The following is a 20,359-nucleotide window of genomic DNA, read 5'->3' as shown; positions in this document are numbered from 1 at the left end:
CTCCACCTGCTCAGTCAAAGAGCAAACGAATGGCAGAAATCACATCAACTTTCCTCCTCAATGATTTACATCAGCATGTGAGTAGCCTACCTGCCATTATATTTACATTCGTATTAAATCTGAGGGCAGTCATAATGTCTATTTTTGTGTTAATCCGGATTTTAGATACTGTATTATTTACGATATGCTTTGTATTAATATTAAAAGCGTAAGAATGTGCAAGTATATTACGTTTAACAGTTACGTGGCGAAAGACATGCTAATAGTTAATGTGTTTTTGAATGAGTATGTAGTCATCATCTTTTATATAAACTACATTGTTTGTGGTTTGTGAAGGAAAACAGATTGTTGACTAGTAATGCTGTCAATTAGTGTAATTGAAACGCAGACGGTGTCGAGTTGAGTTGCTGTATTTGTTTGTTTGCTTGTGTCCGTCAGAGTTTCTTTAGCTTGTCATATTAGAAATCATTAGTTACAATGACACTCGCATGAATTCACTGCAGGAGATTAAATTTATAATCGCCCTTAATCTCGATATGGGCTCTTCTCATCTCGGTTCAGAAAAATATAGAGCGTTGTCTCTGAAAAACACTTTCAGCTCTCAAGAGAAACCGACTGAAGCGATGAGCATTATGTTCTGCTCATGAAACATTTCCAGGATGCGATAACTTAAAAAAAAAGTGCGGCTTCATTTGCATACAGTTTAAATCTCTATTTTCTTTCGATTTGAATATATTGTCAGATAATCATCTGTCAGAATAGATTATTCCGTTTATTTATTATTATTATTATTTTACATATAGGCCTTTAATGACAAAATTACACTGCTTATGAAATGTAATTCTTTTTCAAATATTTCGCTATTGATTATCGGAAAGATTTGATTTCAACACATTTTTCTACATGGTTATAATGACAAAATTTCTAACAATTATTTAGTTCTGTTATTGCTATGATTACATACTATTTCACTAGTTTTGCGAGATAGGCTGTTAGTATTCATCTTAAAGGTATTATTTTAATATCAGCCAAACTAAAATAAACACGTCTTTCTCTGAAAGAATAATGTAAAATGAAATACTGTGCAAAAATGTCCTTGCTCTGTTAAACCTCACTTGGGAATCATTTTAAAAAGAATTAAAATTTCAAGAATTATCATAATAATATTATATAAAACATTTTAGTTGGAAAGTACACACTATGTTAATAAAATCTAAACACCCGTTTTGTTAATCCAATTTAATGGCAACAACTTGACAAGAAATCTTAATGTAATTTCTTATCAATTTGAATTGAAATATAGAAGCGCTAACATCTTTTTTTAAATGTAAGGTTTTGTAAAATAATCCTGGTGATCTTCTTGTATCTTATTAGAAAGTATGTTAACACTTTAAATTATAGACCTGGAGTCTCACTGTACTTCAAAGAACAATTTATTAGGGAAATGTAAATTTTTTTTGTCGAAAATTATTAGTGAAATTTACATTTTTGTAGACGTGAATAGTGATTTTATCACAGTAGAATGAATTATTACAGCTAGAATATTTGAGAGAACATGCATAAATAGCAGTATAGGGTAAAGCTAAGTGGCTGACAAAACTTTCCTATCACAATATACAGTGCTCAGCTGTTTATGCATGAATATCTTTATTAATTTCTCAGCGAATATAAGCAGGCCCGTGCACAGACCCTGGTGAGGGAGCGATTACAAAATTGAAGAAGTGGGGGGGGGATCGCAAAGGGCAGAGGGGCAGTGGCTCTAGCCACCTCACCACCCCCCTGTGCACGGCCCTGAATATAAGTTATATATTTTGGTGCATTTGAACAAAATAAATGGTGTCACGGTGGCGCAGTGGGTAGCACGTTTGCCTCACAGAAAGATGGTCACTGGTTCGAGCCCCATCGGGGTCAGTTGGCATTTCTGTGTGGAGTTTGCATGTTCTCCCTGTGTGTGCGTGGGTTTCCTCCGGGTGCTCCGGTTTCCAAGCACATGTGCTATAGGTGAATTGAATAAGCTAAAATTGGCCGTAGTGTTTGAGTGTAAATGTAAGCGCGCATGGATGTTTCACAGTGATGGGTTGCAGCTGGAAGGGCATCCACTGTGTAAAACATATGGCTGATTCCAGCGTTATGGATGTGACATTTGCAGTAAAAATTCAAAACATAAATTCGCAGAGAAAGTATACGTTAACATTATATTGAACCATCTGTTTATATTTTCCAAAACAACTAACCACAGAGTTATGGGATCAAAAAAATTCAATCTGTGAACATTTTTATACTTTAAATGAGGAAAATAAACAAGCGTTATGGATGTGACAAAAAAAGTCTGTGAGTTTACAGTATACAACATATTTCGTAGAAATTCTGTGAATTAAACTGCACAACCCAAAATAAATAATGCTCAACAAAAGGATAATAGTTGGCTCTTTATAGAACAAAACTGATTGATTTTATTTTATTTTGACATTTTTGCATTTTTGAGGGAAAAGCTTTGTTAGGATGTGACACTTTTTCGTTATGGATGTGACGGATGTGAAATTGTCATTTGTTTGACTTTGGTAAATCAAATATAATAGTTTGAAAACATTGACAGCGACATTTTTAAGTATTTTTAAAGTACTGTAAAACACTTGCCTGCGCAAAAAATGTAGAAACGGTTTCGCTATTTTGGTGAAAACATTTTTCTTTTCATGGCAAGGTTGACATTTTCATGGAATTGCTCATATGCTAAATAAGTTTGCGGTTCATTCCACTGTGGAAAAGAAAATGTTTGAATGAATGAATGAACAAAATAATTATATGAAATGGTTATATTTATTAAAATTATATTTTAGTCACCGAACATCTTTAGAAATTAAAAAAAATATATAAAAATTCCTCTTTTTTTTTTTAACTAATTTTCATTTAATATTTTTTCCCTAACATATGAATTTAAGTGAACTATTTTTTGGATAGTTATCGCAAGATATTTTGATAGATTAGCCCTACTGTCTAATCTAATCTACATGCACAAACATTGTCAAGCATCCTATAAAAAATTTTATTTAAAAGAAATATCCAGATGAGACTATATATCAGGGGTGGCCAACCCTGTTCCTGGAGAGCCGCCTTCCTGCAGATTTCAGTTGCAACCCATATCAGCACTACCTACTGCGCCACTCCCTCGCCTTCTTTTTAATTCTTGCCATAATAAAAAGTAGAACTGGAGAGCAACCCATGTTTTGTTGTCATTAATATTTAACTTTAATTGGTAGAACTGTCCGAGATATGAACAAAAGCAAGTGATGCATCAAAGTTTGATTTGAAAAAGCTCGAATGGTTATAAAAATCTTTATAATCATTATAATAAATTATAAACAAATTTTTAAAAATAATTAGCTTAAAAATATTGAATGATAATAATGATATATATGACGTAGTTCCAGAAATTTCCTACTTCTATGTTTATCTTTCTGAGTTTACGGTGGGTTTCTTTTGACCGCTGCTTGTCGTTTTAAAGAGCCTCGTCTGTTTGAAGTGTGCGCGCAGTCAGTGGAGTGCATGATGCACCTCAAGGTGAAGCTATAAATCAGCCTTAAGATGTTTGTTTGTTTTTTCTGTAGTCAAATGGTGCATCTAACCTGTCTTTAGTACTGTTCAATTTCAATACATTTATTTTGCCACTCATTTTGTGAGTTTTGCATTTTCTCTTTATGCTTATGCGTGTTTTTGATAATGTCATTTAGGTCTTAAAATTAATACTTAATGGTCTTAAAAAGATCTTAAACAGTCTTAAATTTGACATTATGATATCTGCAGAAACCCTGTATCATGAAACGACACATATGTGCAGATCAATTTGCGTCCTATCAGCATGCATGTGTGAATCTGACAACATGAACCCAGGCTGGATTACTGTATATGCGAAGGCCAGACGCATTATGTAGGCTGGCTGAAAGTCACCCAGATGTCGAGCTGACTTTTGTCCAGTAGGAGGAAAGGAGAGGGATTTGTGGCCAACTCTGGATCTGACACAGATTTGCGGCTGTATCTGGGGCAATGCTGCTCTGTGCTTTTGCGGATACAAAACGTCTCTTCCTCTGAGATCATGGGCCAGTTCAATACATTTTTAGGGTTATAAGTCAATGAATGAGATGTATGCATCTATAGATGTGTACAATGGGCTGAGTATTTTCCTTTGACAGCCAGTCATTCCTTTATTTCTCCTTTTTCAGATTGCAAATAGGTTGCAGCCTACTTTCAGAGTTACTTATAGTAACACACAAGAGGGAGTTGAGAGCTCCTGTCGTTGTCTGCTCAGAAGAAAAGGCAGCATTTCATCTGCTTAACTCCACGTTATCTCCAAACCATACACTAAACAGCTTGCTAAGACCGCTTTAAGAACATGAGGGGGACCCTAACATACACCCGGCGCAATGTGGCGCAAGGCACGGTGCAATAGTCTTTTGGTAGTTTCAGCTTGGCGCAAGAGTCGTTTTGAGGCGTTGCGCTACGCTGTTTAAATAGCAAATGCATTAGCCCTAATTTGTGCGCCCATAAGCGTTCTAGTCTAAAAAGGAAGGCGTTCTGAGGCGGACCGCTGACCGCTGAAAAAATATAATAGATTTTTCATTAGACCAAAACAAACCCGGTCTAAACTCCGGCGCAGAGTTGCGCCTTGCTTACACACTGCTTAACACTCACAAGAGAGCAATAGGCAAATATCTTTACATATGAAAAAAATTAAATATTAAGGATATATATATATATAGGATATAATAAGAATAGATATAGGATATAAATTATTATAGGATTAAAATATTACAAAACATATTATTTTCTAGCCTACATAAATATGAAAAATCACTGCTTTTATGTCTTCTTCATCTCGGGAGGATTTTTCAGTTCATTCGTAACAATTTGCTTTTGTATAATGTTATTATTATTAGCAGTATTATTTATTATATCCATATTTATATTTGTTTTATTAAAAACAAGCTTAGATTTGCCCACCTGCATGTTTTAGACCATATGGGGCACAGCATGTGTTTTAGGATGAAAATCAGGTTTTTGTGCACACTTCATTAATATTGTTCATTTATTAGTTTGCTGGAAATTAGAACTGAATTTAGAAATAGCTTTGAAACGAATATTTGCGCTTAACAAATGCAATTAATTATTTATAGGCTAATTGATGTCTGTAAAGGTTTCCCTATCCAAGAGTGAAAGTGAAAGTAGATCCATTATTTCTCATTCTCACGCAGTAGATGCTCTGTTTAACAGTTTTCTGTTAAAAAACTATTAACTGTTTGCTAGTGAAATGCTCAGTTTTTCCACTTAGACTTACTTTGCGTCCTGTAAATAGCGAATGCGCTCTTGGCGCGACGCAGCTGGCTCTTAAAGGTAATGGGAGATGAGACTCTAATTGGTTTATTTTCAAAACACACCTATAACTCATTAAGAAAGTAAACTCAACCCTTTTAGACCATGCGCCATGGCGCAAAGCGGATTTTCCCGTCCTTAAATTAGCAAAAATGCATTCTGACATGCCCTGAAAGCGTTTGCGCCCTGCGCTTTGCGCATGGACCGTCAAAATAGAGCCCTATGAATTACATTCAGACTTATACCGGGAAAAATGCTATGGAGTTTTTTAATGGCCTGAGTAAAGGATTTTTACTTGCCCCCCAAATATTCAAACTTACTCATTTCTCTGGCACATGTTTTAAATAATGTCCAAAACAAGCCAACACTATTTATACACAGTTAAAGTCAGAATAATTAGCCTCCCTGAATTATTAGCTAGTTTATTTTTTTTTCCCCCAATTTCTGTTTAACGGCGAGAAGATTTTTTTAAACACATTTCTAAACATAATATTATAATAAAACATTTGAAGGATGTTCCGCTGGATCGCATCTCACTATAGTTGTTAAACATGATATTCAGACATCCCAAGTCTCTCGGAAGTTCCGGGAGTCTCAATGCATTTGCGGGACTTATAATGCCCGCAAACGAGCGATAATCTCCCGGAAATCGCGTGTCTCCCTCTCAGGCCTCAAATCCCCGGATCCCTCCTCGCTCTTCAGAGCCTTCCCCTCTCTCCCCCGCTTTTTGACGATGCCATCGTCCATCGCGATGTTTCACATTAGACATCGTACAATGCCAAATTGGTTGACATCGCTCAACCCTATGACATACAGAGTGGTTTAAATGTTGGTTCTTTAGTGGTCACAAAATTACTTTGGTATAAATACAGCAAAACAACATTCAAACGTAAGAGATCGACTTAGTCATTTACCAGTTTAATAATCATTTATTCAGTTGTAGTTTGAAATTATGCAGTTTTTCTCTTAGGGCTTATTATGTGGTCTCTGTCATCATCTTGTGGATGAACATCATCAACCATCTTTGCTCAAAGAAAGGCTAATGAGGCTAAAGATGCTCTCAGAAAATTATAAATATTTAAAAATAGCCTCTGTCCTTTTAAATAAACTGCATAGTTGCAATCTAAACAATGACTTTCTTGCCTAAAAAGCCTCAAAAGTGCATTATGTTGTCCAATAGCAGTAATATTTGTCAAACTGTAGAGTCTCCTCTGCTTGTTGCTGTGGGCGGAGTTGGGTTGAGGATGGACGAGTGGTGTCATTTGCAGAATATCGCAAGACTATCAGCCAAGAACCAGACAAAGCTGTTGTATAAACATATTTATATCACCTTTTTGAAAAAGAAACTAAATAGACAAAATTTGCGGTTTGTAAACATTCAAGATGCGCGCGGAGCGAGGTGGCAGAAAAAACCGGGAGCGCTAGCATTTACAGCGAGGGAATGACATTCGATGCGGTACATAGTTTGTTGTTGTCTTTGAAATAATTTATATTGATTACATATGATATATATTATTTACATAATGCTTTCAGCGTATTATACCAGCTTGTCACCCAGTGATAAGCACAGTCATTCTGCAAAATTAACGTTAAAGTGAGCGGCGTTCATTTGACAGGTCCATTTGCGATAGCACCCTCCCAATGGATATTGGATAAGATGAAATGATCAAGCATTCAACCCCAAATATACAAACTCATTAAAGCTCCAAGTGATTTTACAAGAGAGAAGTTAAAGGCCCACAAGTCTTTAGATGCCAACAATTTTGTTCTGTGTGGTCATGTGCAAGAAATAATGCTCCATGATGACCAGATTCAAAACTATGTAGAGCTAAAAACCGAGGTTCTGCTTAGCCAAAGACAGAGATGGAAGATGGAGCTAATGTTATACAAGGCCTGGGTAATCATCAACAAGCAAAACTACTGTGTTCTGACAGCGAACTACACCTGTACGACAGGGTATGTGAACTTACACATAGAGGTAAAGTTGGTTTTATAATCGCACATTCTGACTTTCTCCTTAATAATATAATTCCATAAAAGTATTATTTGCAAACTCTAAATAGCGAAATCATGATAGCAGCCAATGACTTGTCAAACCACAACCTTGTTCACAGTCAAATAAACCGTGTTAATGTTGTTTCAAGTCACACTTGCAGGTTATTTCAGACCAAATATTAAAAGTGCCATGGTAAACAATATAGAGAGTGTGTCACAAGATGTCTCTGAATGAATGTGTGAATATAAAACCAAGTTTACCTTAATAAACGTAACTTTTAACTGTTTTTGCTGAAATCATTGCTGCAATCAAAAATGAGTAATGTGCATGATTCAGCATAGCGAGAACTCACCTAATATGAAAGGAGAACAGCAGAGTACAGCATTTCTAATTAGGTCCTCACTTTATTCAGCTCCATTTTAGCCAAAGACGTCTGCTGTTGGCATTTAAAGCAGTGTGGTGTATAGTAAAATTTAAGTTTTTAATTTTTGGACTTTTAAGTTTGGCATCCTACTGCACAATACGACATGTTTACTATTAACAGTGGTCTCTTTTTGCAACCTGGAACCCGTGTGACGTAGGTTGGTAATTCGTCTACATGTACTACAGGTTAACTGTCCACCCTATACACAACACCTTAACTTTCTGATTTTGACTGTAATGTAAGCTATTTGTTCAAAGTACTTTTTTAAATTGAGCTGAAACAGTTTTTTTAGGGAGAAAACTTAATTGCTTATGTTCAATCCAGCCTGATCTCACGAGAAAACGTAAGTATTTTACGTTTTGCCAGTTTAGTGGCTAATTCGTACTAATTCGTACGAGTTCAGTCGTACGAAATGGTACGATTTTAAAAAGGAGGCGTGGCACCTGACCCCACCCCTAACCCCAACCGTCATTGGGGGATAAGCAAATCGTACTAAATTGTACGAATTAGATCGTACGAATTCATACGAATTAGCCACTAAATGAAAAAGTTACGAATTGCCGTGAGATTGTGTTGGTTCAATCCACTCAATTACAAAAATGCAATTTATTGGAAATATTTATAATATTAATAAATATCTATATTGTGTCAAATAATGAGCTGTTTTATTCACTTTTGAGCAGTTAATGCATTGTTGCATTTCCTTCAAAAGCAAATCTTACTGACATTACCATTTTTTTCAATTTGTATTCATTTAAAAACAGTACACATGGAAGAGTATATGCAAACAAAAGGTGACAGTTTCAAAAAAGATTTGCATACAAAAACCGAGTGATGACGTGTTCATGCAAATGCCTGACACAAACGCTCAACAGTCTCTTATATTAACAAATCATTTACAAGCACAAGAGGAGCTTAAATCAGACGTGATGCTCTGGCTGCCTGCAGCTGACCACCAGGGGCAATTTTAAGATTTTCATTTTAGGGGGGCTCATATAAAAAATAATATATATTTAAAGCCTAATATTACATTTATAAGTAGTAATTTAATAGTAAGGCACTTAAAATGTTTGTTTAATATTGGTTGTATACTAGTATTTCACTGTATTACATAGACAGGCACAGCCATTTGAGTTCTGAATCAGCCAAAGAGGCTAGGCTCAACCCACCTGTTTACTGTATTAAAAACCACTTTCTATAGTGCATTTTTTGTTTCAATGTATTAAATAAATAAACTGCCATTTTTCTAATTAAATGACATACATATAAATATATTTTAAACTTACACGCTAATTCACATATTTTACGATCTGAATGATAATAATAGACAAGTAGTATTTTTTAACACTGGACAACACTTGATGTTTTTATCTCTGTTAGTGACTCAGTGACAGTTAAAATGAGTACATTCTCTATATGCCTCTGTCACTGGGCTCTATTTTGACGGTCCATGCGCAGATCGCAAAATGCAGGGCGCAAACGCTTTCAGGGCGTGTCAGAACGCATTTTTGCTAATTAACGGACGGGGAAACCTGCTTTGCGCCAAGACGCATGGTCTAAAAGGGTTGAGTTTATTTTCTTAATGAGTTATAGGTGTGTTTTGAGAATAGTCTCATCTCCCATTCCCTTTAAGACCCAGCTGCGTCGCGCCAAGAGCGTATTCGCTATTTACAGGACGCAAAGTAAGTCTAAGTGGAAAAAATTAACATTTCACAAGCAAACAGTTAACAGTTGACAGATTTTTAACAGAAAACTGTTAAATAGAGCATCTACTGCGTGAGAATGAGAGATAAATGATCTACTTTCACTTTCGCTCTTGGATAGGGAAACCTTTATGCACAGACATCAATTAGCCTATAAATAATTCATTTCGTTTGTTAAGCGCAAAGATTTGTTTCAAAGCTATTTCTAAATTCAGTTCTAATTTCCAGCAAACGAATAAATGAACAATAATGACCAAGTGGGGTCAAAATACTGAGTTATTTCCAAATACACATGCTATGCCCCATATGGTCTTAAACCTGACAGGTGGGCAAATCTAAGCTTGTTTTTAATAAAAACAAATATATATATGGATATAATAAATAATACTGCTAATAATAATAACATTATACAAAAGCAAATTGTTATGAATGAACTGAAAAAGCCTCCTGAGATGAAGAAGACATAAAAGCAGTGATTTTTCATATTTATGTAGGCTAGAAAATAGTTAATGGAGTTTAGACCGGGTTTGTTTTGGTCTAATGAAAAATCTATTATAGTTTCTCAAAATAGCAACGCGCCAGCGGTCCGCCTCAGAACGCCTTCCTTTTTAGACCAGAACGCCTATGGGCGCACAAATGAGCGCTAATGCATTTGCTATTTAAACAGCGTAGTGCAACGCCTCAAAACGACTCTTGCGCCAAGCTGAAACTACCAAAAGACTACTGCGCTGTGTCTTGCGCCACACTGCGCCGGGTGTATGATAGGGCCCACTGTGTGTAATCCTTTCTGTGCAAGACTGTATGGTATAGATAATACCACACAAACTGTAAAGTATTTAATATTAGTAGTTCATTTTGAAATAAAAATAGCGAAATGTTCGTTAAGAGGTACATTTTTTGCTGGAGAAAACAGAGTTGATGAGGTGAATGCCGAAAAAACCTGACTGCCCTACTGACAAAAACAGCTTAAACCAGCCTAGGCTGGTTGGCTGGTTTTAGCTGGTTGACCAAGCTGGTTTTAGAGGGGTTTTGGCCATTTCCAGCCTGGTCTTAGCTGGTCAGGCTGGAGGATGACCAGCCTAAACCAACTTGACCAGCCTAGCCAGGCTGGAAGCCCAGGCAAAACCAGCTATGTCCAGCTTAAACCAGGCTGGCAACCAGCTATTTCCATCTAAGACCAGGCTGGAAATGGCCAAAACCCCTCTAAAACCAGGCTGGTCAACCAACTAAAACCAGCCAAACAGCCTAGGCTGGTTTAAGCTGGTTTTTCAGCAGGGTGCTCCTCTGTGACATTGGGATACAGGTGATACAAGGTTATCTTGATCATAGAACTGCAAATAAGCTCATATTATAACAATTTATCAATAAACACACACCTCGCTCTCTCGCTGTCCACATATGTGGTTTGCTGATCAAATGAAAATTAAAAGACGGGGAGGAGCCGAATTCTGCCGACATTTACTTATCAAATTTAAACGGGACTGAGGCGATTTAGTGCACAGTTAATGAGCTAATCGCTAAAGTTTTAGGGGGGCTGAGTAGAAATATAGCCCTCCTAAAATAGGCCTAGCAACGCCCATGTTGACCCCAGTGTCTTTATTAACGTTAATTTTTGATTAAACATCCTCCTTATCAACACGTACGCAGTCTGTGGCTGATAAAGTGCTGGGCGGTGTGTTATACTGACTGATGCTTTCATCGGCTGTGCATTCAAAAAGCTGCTCAGTGTTTTGTAAGGAGCTTAAACGTGCAGGGAAAAAAGCATGCGTTCAACCGTCAGTCTTTGCGCATCTCTAGTCAGCTTTTCCTTTTCCTTGTTTTCTCTTTCATGAGTTGTTTTTGTGATTTGGCACTCTCTCTGGTCTATCTTTCAGTTTCTTCTTCTCTTTGTGTGTTTGGGATTGGAACAGAGCTGCTGGGGTTTATCTGATATAAAGCAATGCTTGTCTTTTAACAGGGAGAACAAAAGCTAAATTACTCAAGGGGAAAGAGGATTTTTCACTGACAATGTAAGTAGTGTATATTTTTATAATGCTATGTTTTAATAATGTAACATTGATAATAACATGATCTGCATGTTGCTATGGTTTCTGAAGGATCGTGTGGTAGTAATGGTGCTAAAAAGTTTAAAAAAAAATTCTAATTAATAATGTTTAAAAACTGCAGTATTTTACTCTAAATAACTGCTTAATATTGCAGATCTACTGTTTAATTTCTGTCAAATAAATAACGTAATGTTGTAATGTAGTGTAAAGTTTCTTAGAATTTACTATTTGCACTGTTTTGTTAATCAAATAAGTCCATAATATTTCACAATATATACTTTATGGTTGGTCAAATGCATATTAATTTACAACATGCTATTTGTATTGTATTATTGATACAATAAATGCATAATACTTCACAGTATACTCTTTATACTGTATTGGTACTGTACTATTTCACAATATACTACTATAATATTGATCAAAATGAATGATGTTTCCCATTATTACTATATTTATTGGTCAAATAAATGCATAATATTGGCCAATATACTATTTGTACTGTGTTTTTGGCCAAATAAATATATAATATTTCCCTAATGCTAGTTTTACTGTATTATTGATCAAATAACTGCAAAATATTTCACAATATACTATCTTTACTATATCATTGCACGAAATAAAGTATATTTCCCAGTATTACTAGTTTTTATTTCTGGTCAAATAAATGTATAATATCAGCCAATATACCCTTTATACTGTATTATTGATCAAATATATGCATTATATTTCACAATATAATATTTTTACTTTATTATCGAACAAATTAATGGATACTATTTCCCACTATTACTACTGTATTGTTGATTACATAAATGCATTCAATTTCACAATATATATATATATATATATATATATATATATATATATATATATATATATATATATATATATATATATATATATATATATATATATATATATATATATTCACAATATATTTTTATTATATTATTGATTAATTTAATAGATAATATTTTACAATAATATTATTTGTACAGTATTGTTGATCATAAATGCATAAAATTTCCCAATATACTATTTTTACTATAATATTAAACAAATGAATGGATAATATTTCCAACTATTACTATTTGTACTGTATTGTTGATCACATTAATGCATTCAGTTTCACAATATACTATTTTTACTATATTATTAATCAATTTAATGGATAATATTTCACAATATTATAATTTGTACAGTATTGTTGATCAAATAAATTCATAATAATCAACAATATACTGGTTATACTGTATTATTGATCAAATAAGTGCACATTTCACCCCTGTACTATTGTTGATAAAACATAAATGGCTAATATTTCTCAATATATTATTTAAACTGTATTGTTGACCACAAATAAATGTATAATATTTCCCAATATACAATTTTCACTTTATTATTGAACAAATAATAAAACAAATAATTGAAACTGTTTCAGGATTTGGTAAATGTACTGTAATGCTGTTCTTTAAATGTACATTTAACACATTTAATAAAAAGGATTTCTTGGGCTGTACAGCAAGTCTATGTTTAATCTGTAAGATTATTGCTGTGTAAAATTCTACAACCATCTCTATGCAGTCTTATCCTGCTCAATGATTATCATCATATTTCATGCGATCTGTGTCTGATTCTGCAGTAGATATCAGCCTTGTTGACATGGCACTGATTGCTTGCATTTAGGAAAAAATAAGTCCGCACACACATGCTGATTATGTATTTATCATGCACAGCCTGTGATACGTTTTAAAGAAAAATTCTGAAGTATGTAATAATTCAATATTGTGAACACAAACATTAAAGACATATTTGGTTTTGTTTAGCATTTTATTACGTAATGTTGGCGTTTCTGATGATGCTTTTAAAAGGGCAGACAGGGTGGACTTTGCATGTGCTTTTTGTCTGTTATAGTGCATATCTGTGCTATCAAGGCATGGCCAGTGATAAGACAAGTTTGTTGTCATAATAAAGTATATGCATTGAGAGAAACGTGACGCACATTACAAGACATGAGTGGCTGAGGTTAAATGAAGTGGCATCTCTAATTTTATGTTTAAAAAGTCTCTTGTGTTCACCAAGACTTAATTTTTTCAATCAAAAATATATGTATAAAAAAAACTGTACAATAAAATGGCGACACAATGGCGCAGTGAGTAGCACGTTCGCCTCAGCAAGAAGGTCGCTGGGTAGCTGGTTCGATCCTCAGCTCAGTTGGCATTTCTGTGTGGAGTTTGCATGTTCTCCCTGCGTTCGCGTGGGTTTCCTCCGGGTGCTCCGGTTTCCCCCACAGTCCAAAGACATGCGGAACAGGTGAATTGGGTAGTATATGTGTGTGTGTGGATGTTTCCCAGAGTTGCGGCTGGAAGGGCATCCACTGCGTAAAAACTTGCTGGATAAGTTGGCGGTTCATTCCGCTGTGGCGACCCCGGATTAATAAAGGGACTAAGCCAACAAGAAAATGAATGAATGAATGAATGAAAGTCTCTTGTGTTCACCAAGACCTAATTTATTCAATTAAAAAACAGTACAATAAAACAGTAATATTACACTTTCTGAAAGTTTTAATCACACTTTATTTTACGCTCTCAAAAAATGTATAGTTTTCAAAGGGTACATTTTGAGAAAATAACTTCACCAATTGGCGAAGGTGAAGAATTAAAAAAACAGAGAAACCAGGCTCAGTTGAGCACGACCATTTCTCCTATGGCCAAACGTCTTGTGCAGAACTGCAGTCTCGAAGGCTGGAGAACGCTGGACGTCACCTGACATGTTCACTGCTCCAAAACATCATATATCTTTAAAAAAAATTATAATAATATACTGTTTTTCAATGGGAAAAAAGTTTTCATTTTTTACCTAGACATTTAAAAAGAATTTATTTTTGAGCAGTGAGCACAATATCCTGATACTGTGAAACTGCAATATATTTGTCCAAGGTTATCATATCATTAGAATCTTATACCGGCCCATGCCTAATTAAAACTGTTCTTTTGGATTCTTGGATGAATAAAAGTATGGATGAACAGCATTTATTTACATTTTTCTGCTTAATTACTGTGATTTTTTGATCACATATAATGCTGAATTAAATGAAACATTTATTTTAAAAAGCTGACAGAAACGGACCGCTCTTGACTCTTAGTTGTGAAACTCATTCATTTTTTTTTTTCAATGAAGATATAAATAATTTCTGTTCTCTTAGTTCATATTCGTAACCCACAGATTACATTCTTTTAATATATTAAAAGATATTTGTAAGAGATATTTCTAATAAAATTAATTAGTTTTGTTTAGCTGTGGTTGATTACTTTACTGCAATCAAATCATTCTTGCAGTATTAAAGTATCAAATTAATTTCTTTTTTTAAATAAACAAATACAAAGTAAAAAGAAAATATCCTTAATGTTTTAGAAGGCAATTTATGTTCTCAAGTAACAACTCTCAGATCACATGGAAAATACGACCGGCAAAGAAACCTTTGGTCTCTGTTGGGTTGAGAAAAGTCTTCTCTTATCGCAAGCATTGCAGATTTAGCCACGTTGCCACATCGAGTAATTCACATGTCAGTAAATCACTCCTCTGCTTCACTCCTTCTGCTGTGAATTTAAGAAACACATTTAATAAACGATAACATGCTGTTGTCATTCTAGAACGTTTTCTTTGACAGTTTACGCAGCTCTCCTGTGTTTCTTTCTCTCTCTCCTCATTCTCTGCCGTCTGTTTTGTGTGAAACTGTCCTCATTAACAGCAGAACCGGTGAAAATGAATGTTCTGGAGGCCTCAGGAGATCCAGAGGGAGAAGCCACTGACGACTTAACAGGTCAGAAATCCTTAAGGCTCAAGACCAAAAAAAATATGTACTGTATATTCTAATGTCAGCAATTGTTATATAATAAGATACTTGTCTTTTTGAATCTACTGCACCTTTACTATCATACATGAAATGCATAATGCCAAGACGTATTGTGTTTGATGTTTAGGAAGGAAGAAGTCCAGGTTAAAGTCTCTAAAGTCTCGCTTGCTTGTGAAGATAAAGAGGAAGGAGGACGATGGTGGACTGAAGCAGAGTCAGTCTGAAAGTGACATTGCATGGGGTGCTGAGGACTCCGAGTAGGTGCTCACTTTTCACTCACTGTCTGCATGGTACGATTTGAAAACAGCTCAGCTAGCAAATGCTGTTATTGAAAAAAAAAATCATTAAAAAGGATAGTTATTTTTCTAGTCTAGTGGTTAGAGCGTCGACATATGGTGCAGTAGCACATCAGGGCGTCCTGAGATCGAATCCCGGCTCGAGGACATTTCCCAACCTTACACCCTTCTCTCTTCCACTTTGTCTTTTGTCCTATCTAATAAAGGAAAAAAGGTAAAAAAGAAATAATAATAAAAAGAACATCTCTGAAACCTCTTACAGCTCTGCGCGCTTTGAGGATTTCCTGTAAAAAAGGAATTTATTTAATTGCATTTTGATAAAATTGTGATAAAAATTGATAAAAATTCAAAATCCATTGTGCCTTTGATCGAAAAGAAACAATTTTAATTAGCATATATTAAACGTTTGTGTAAAATATGTTGTCGAAGTGATCCCTGCTCAAATTAATCTGTAAAAATGGCTAAACTGTCACATGAAGGGTTAGTTTACGCAAAACAAATAAATCGGTTGTCAGTTACTCACGCTTCATCCGTTACAAATCTGTGCGAGTTTCTTTTTTTGGCTTAACCTAAAAGAAGATACTGTGAAGAAAGCAGGAAACCTGTGAACATTGACTTTTATAGTATTTGTATTTCCTGCTATGGAAGTCAGTGGTTATCAGCTTTCTTCTTCTAGCAGAAAAAAGAAACTGATATAGGTTTGGAACCACTTGAGGGTGAGAAAATTGACGCCTTTGGGTGAACTATCACTTTAAAATACGCTACTCGACTATACAGTACATATAGTTGAAGTCAGAATTAATAGCCCCTTGAATTATTAGCCTCTGTTTATTTAACAAAGATAATATTTCTTTAACACATTTCTAAACATAATAGTTTTAATATTTATCATAACTGATTTATTTTATGTTTGCCATGATGACAGTAAATTATATTTGACTACATGTTTTTCAAGACTCTTCTATACAGCTTAAAGTGACATTTAGAGGCTTAACTAGGTTATTTGGTTAACTAGGCAGGTTAGGGTAATTAGGCAAGTTATTGTATAACGATGATTTGTTCAGTAGACTATCAAAAAAAAAATTAGCTTAAAGTGGCTAATAATTTTGTCCTTAAAATGCTGTTTAAAAAATTAAAAACTGCTGTTATTCTAGCTGAAATAAAACAAATAAGACGTTCTCCAGAAGAAAAAATATTATCAGAGATGCTGTGAACATATTTAGGAAATATCTATAAAAAAAGAAAAATTGAAAAGTTGAAAATTGGCATTAAGGCTGTCCAAATTAAGCTCTTAGCAAAGCATATTTCTAGTTAAAAATTACATTTGGTACATTTACAGTACAAATTTACTAAATGTCTTTATGGAACATGATCTTTACTTAATATTCTAATAATTTTTGGCATAAAACAAAATCTTGCAAAAAACTAAATGGGTTGACATGAGTACACATGAGTTTACATGTATACATTTAAGTATAAACAGTGTACTCCTCTTTTAACAATTTATGTTTACTTTAAAGTTGCTCCAAAGGCATGCTGGGATCCAGAGCATTTTCACATGACAGCATTTTTCAGGCCGAACACGGTCATTCAGACACAGAACCACTGAGAGTTCTGTCTCAGGAGAACATCCATGGCAACATCCGAGCTCTGCAGGTCAGTACAATAAACCACATCCACAAGACTCAGTGACATTTGCTCTCAGTCTGCCTGTGATGTTACACATTTATTTTATTTATTTTTTTATTTCCTTTTTAAAACGGCACAGCTGTTTGGTGCACTCTCCATTATTTATAGTGCTCCATTAACAATTTGACCAAATGTGACTGACAGCTTTGCCTGCATGCATAAATGTTTATTATGATTATTATTATTATTATTATTATTATTATTATTAATAATAATAATAATATATTTCTATTATTACTACTAGTATTATTGCGCAATTTTACTAGAAAGGAACACTTTTATTGTCCTGAATATTTCTGTAATACCGTCCCAAAGGTGTTTAAGATTTTTATTTACATTTTTTTAGAACAGTATCTCCAGCAGAAAAAAAAAAATCAAAAGATGCTGTTTAAATTGTAAAGAAATCATTGTTTTTGAAACAAATGAAGACAGCAGAAGTCATTAATTCAATAGAATTATTTAGCCTGTCATGTTTACTGCTCCAAAATATCATAAATCTTTGAAAAAAAAATAGAATATATTGTTTTCAAAGGGGAAAAAAGTTTTTTGTTTTTACCCAAGCTTTTAATGCTGAATAAATTGAAACATATTTTCTTAAAAGCTGACAGAAACTGACCACTCTTGACTTATTAGTTGTGAAACTCATTCATTATTTTTTTTCATTAAATAAATAAAACATTTCTGTTCTCTTAGTTCATATTTGTGAAACACATATTACATTCTTTTAATATATATTATGAGATAATGAAATAATGTAAATGAAATGTAAAGCTGTGGTACATTTCTTCATTTTGTTGCCATTAAATCATCCTTCCAGAATTAAAGTCTTAATTTTTTTTTAAATAAACAAATACAAAGTAAAAAGAAAATATTCTCAGCAAAATATTCACAGCTCTTTGGTGCACTCTCCATTATTAAAGAACAGAATGACAGAAATGTTTTCATTAGTTCTATTAAAGGAATAATTCACCTAGAAATGAAAATTCAGTTATTAACATGCTATTCCAAACCCTAAGATCTTCAAATTTTGAACAAAAATTAAGACATTTTACATTAAATACAAGAGCTCTTGAATCCTCCATAGACATAAATGGTCCAAAACTGTCCATGTGACTTCAACTGTGAACTTACAAAGATCCAAAAAAGGTATGTAAACTGTAAATATGACTATGTTCACCTGTGTCTTGTTTTCTTAAATAGGTCAGCGTGCACGCTTACTAAGGGCAGTACGATGTATTTCCATTATAGTCAGCTGAGCAACAAGCAAGCATATATTTTTTGTAGTAAATGCACACCCTGAGCTGACATGAAAAACACTGGTGAACAAAGTCATTTTTTACTCACAAAAGTCCAAGAATTCATAGTGTCGTATGATTACAGTTGAACCACTGAAGTCACATGGAAGGTTTTGACAATGTTTTTGGTTTCTTTTCTGGACTTTTAACATTTCGGGACCATTTATAAATATGGAGGATGAAAATATCCTAATTTGTGTTCCAAAGATTAATGAAGATCTCAGGCTATTAGAATAACAGGGTTAGTAATGAATAACAGATTTTAAATTTAGAGGTGAATTAATCCTTATTAATAAATAATCTTTTTTTCCCCCCTGGCTGATCAGATGAAGCTCCAGCAGCAAAAGATGCACCTAGGTCCTCCTCCTCTGCTTTTGCCCAGTAAACAACGTGAAGATGCAGGTAGAAATTCAGAAGATGATGGTCTTCCTCGAAGCCCACCTGAAGTTTCCCACAGTGATGCACTGTACATGAGCATATCGAACAAGGTGCTTGTACTAAAAGACATCAGCAGCATCCTAAGATCTTTATTGTGACGTATTGTACGCTAATGTGTTGTGGTGATAATTGCATGTTTTCAGCTAATATCATCTTTCAATTCCCTCTACATTCGTTTATGTAACTCATTTTGTGTTTCCATTTGTTCAAAATGTGCCTTTCAGCATATTTTAGCAAAAAAATAGCTAGCGTGTTAGCTAAATATGGTGTAAACGTCCACATCATTATGTTTGCAGTATTCCCTCCCTTCCAAGAACCATAGCACTTTGAGCTTAGCTGGAACAGGAAGCGAAGAGGAAGAACAGGTAGCCTCATGTCATTTCATCATGCTGTTTACATTATGCCTGTCAATCATACATCTTATTCATGACCTAAATCTGAATGGTTTATTAAGTGTAAAATGTTGTATTTTTAAAAAAGTGCCCCTCTTCCCTTTCCAGGCCTCTTCACAGCCTCTCTCTCCTCGATCGATCAGCCCTGCGCCTCTTTCGCCACAGGCTCCAGGGTCAGCAGTAGACTTCAGCACTCCTCCACAGGTCGTTTCCCTTCTGGACAACTCTGCTGCCCGCCACCGAATGTCTCTCAAACCCAAGAACCAAAGGGCTAGTGCCAAAAACAAGAGGGTGTCCATTACAGTGAGTCTTCTTATGGCCTTGACCAGGGATAGGCAAACTTGATCCTCGAGGGCCGGTGTCCCTGCCGAGTTTTGTTCCAACACTAGTCAAACACACCTGAACATGCTAATCAGTGTCTTTAAGATCACAAAAAATCTATAAACAGGTGTGTTTGATTAGGGTTGGAGCTAAACTGTGCAGGACACCGGCCCTCCAGGACCGAGTTTGCCCACCCCTGGCCTTCACTAAACCTATAGTCCAGTATTTTGCTAATTTGATTTTTAATTACTATTGAAAATAAATGACCAACAAAATTCTTACACATTTTGTTTGTATGGTAAAAATATCTCCACTAATTAATGCAACTGAATTTTGAAGATGCGATACGGTAACATACTGTAACATTATTTGTATGTGCTAAATTAACCACATGGGAAAGCTAGGTTGCTGCCGGAAGTGGTGTTAGTGAGGCCAGCAGGGGGCGCCAAACCTGTGGTCTGTGTGGGTCCTAATGCCCAAGTATAGTGACGGGGACGCTATACTGCTCAGTGAGCGCCGTCTTTCGGATGAGACGTT

The 20,359-nt window shown here is 34.8% G+C and overlaps 1 protein-coding gene across 8 annotated transcripts in view; it reads left to right on the top strand.

Moving 5' to 3' along the window:
* Nucleotides 1-12: 12 nt before the first annotated feature.
* Nucleotides 13-20,359, top strand: part of cracdla (cracd like a) — a 34,182-nt gene continuing 13,835 nt past the window's right edge. For 2 of the 8 annotated variants that reach the window (XM_009304477.3, XM_005167446.5), the window contains exons 1-8: nucleotides 13-77; nucleotides 11,445-11,496; nucleotides 15,287-15,358; nucleotides 15,519-15,648; nucleotides 17,208-17,343; nucleotides 18,998-19,159; nucleotides 19,406-19,474; nucleotides 19,610-19,804. In XM_009304477.3, the coding sequence (XP_009302752.1) occupies nucleotides 15,301-15,358; nucleotides 15,519-15,648; nucleotides 17,208-17,343; nucleotides 18,998-19,159; nucleotides 19,406-19,474; nucleotides 19,610-19,804 (750 nt within the window). In that variant the 5' untranslated portion in view covers nucleotides 13-77; nucleotides 11,445-11,496; nucleotides 15,287-15,300. Of the gene's footprint in view, nucleotides 78-9,620; nucleotides 11,497-15,286; nucleotides 15,359-15,518; nucleotides 15,649-17,207; nucleotides 17,344-18,997; nucleotides 19,160-19,405; nucleotides 19,475-19,609; nucleotides 19,805-20,359 lie in introns of those variants that run through there. The other 6 variants (XM_073912474.1, XM_073912473.1, XM_073912475.1 and 3 more) reach the window with 4 other exon arrangements.

Source organism: Danio rerio, chromosome 9 (assembly GCF_049306965.1).
Source record: "Danio rerio strain Tuebingen ecotype United States chromosome 9, GRCz12tu, whole genome shotgun sequence".
Classification (NCBI taxonomy): Eukaryota; Metazoa; Chordata; class Actinopteri; order Cypriniformes; family Danionidae; genus Danio; species Danio rerio.
This window is presented reverse-complemented; position numbering and strand designations above follow the sequence as displayed.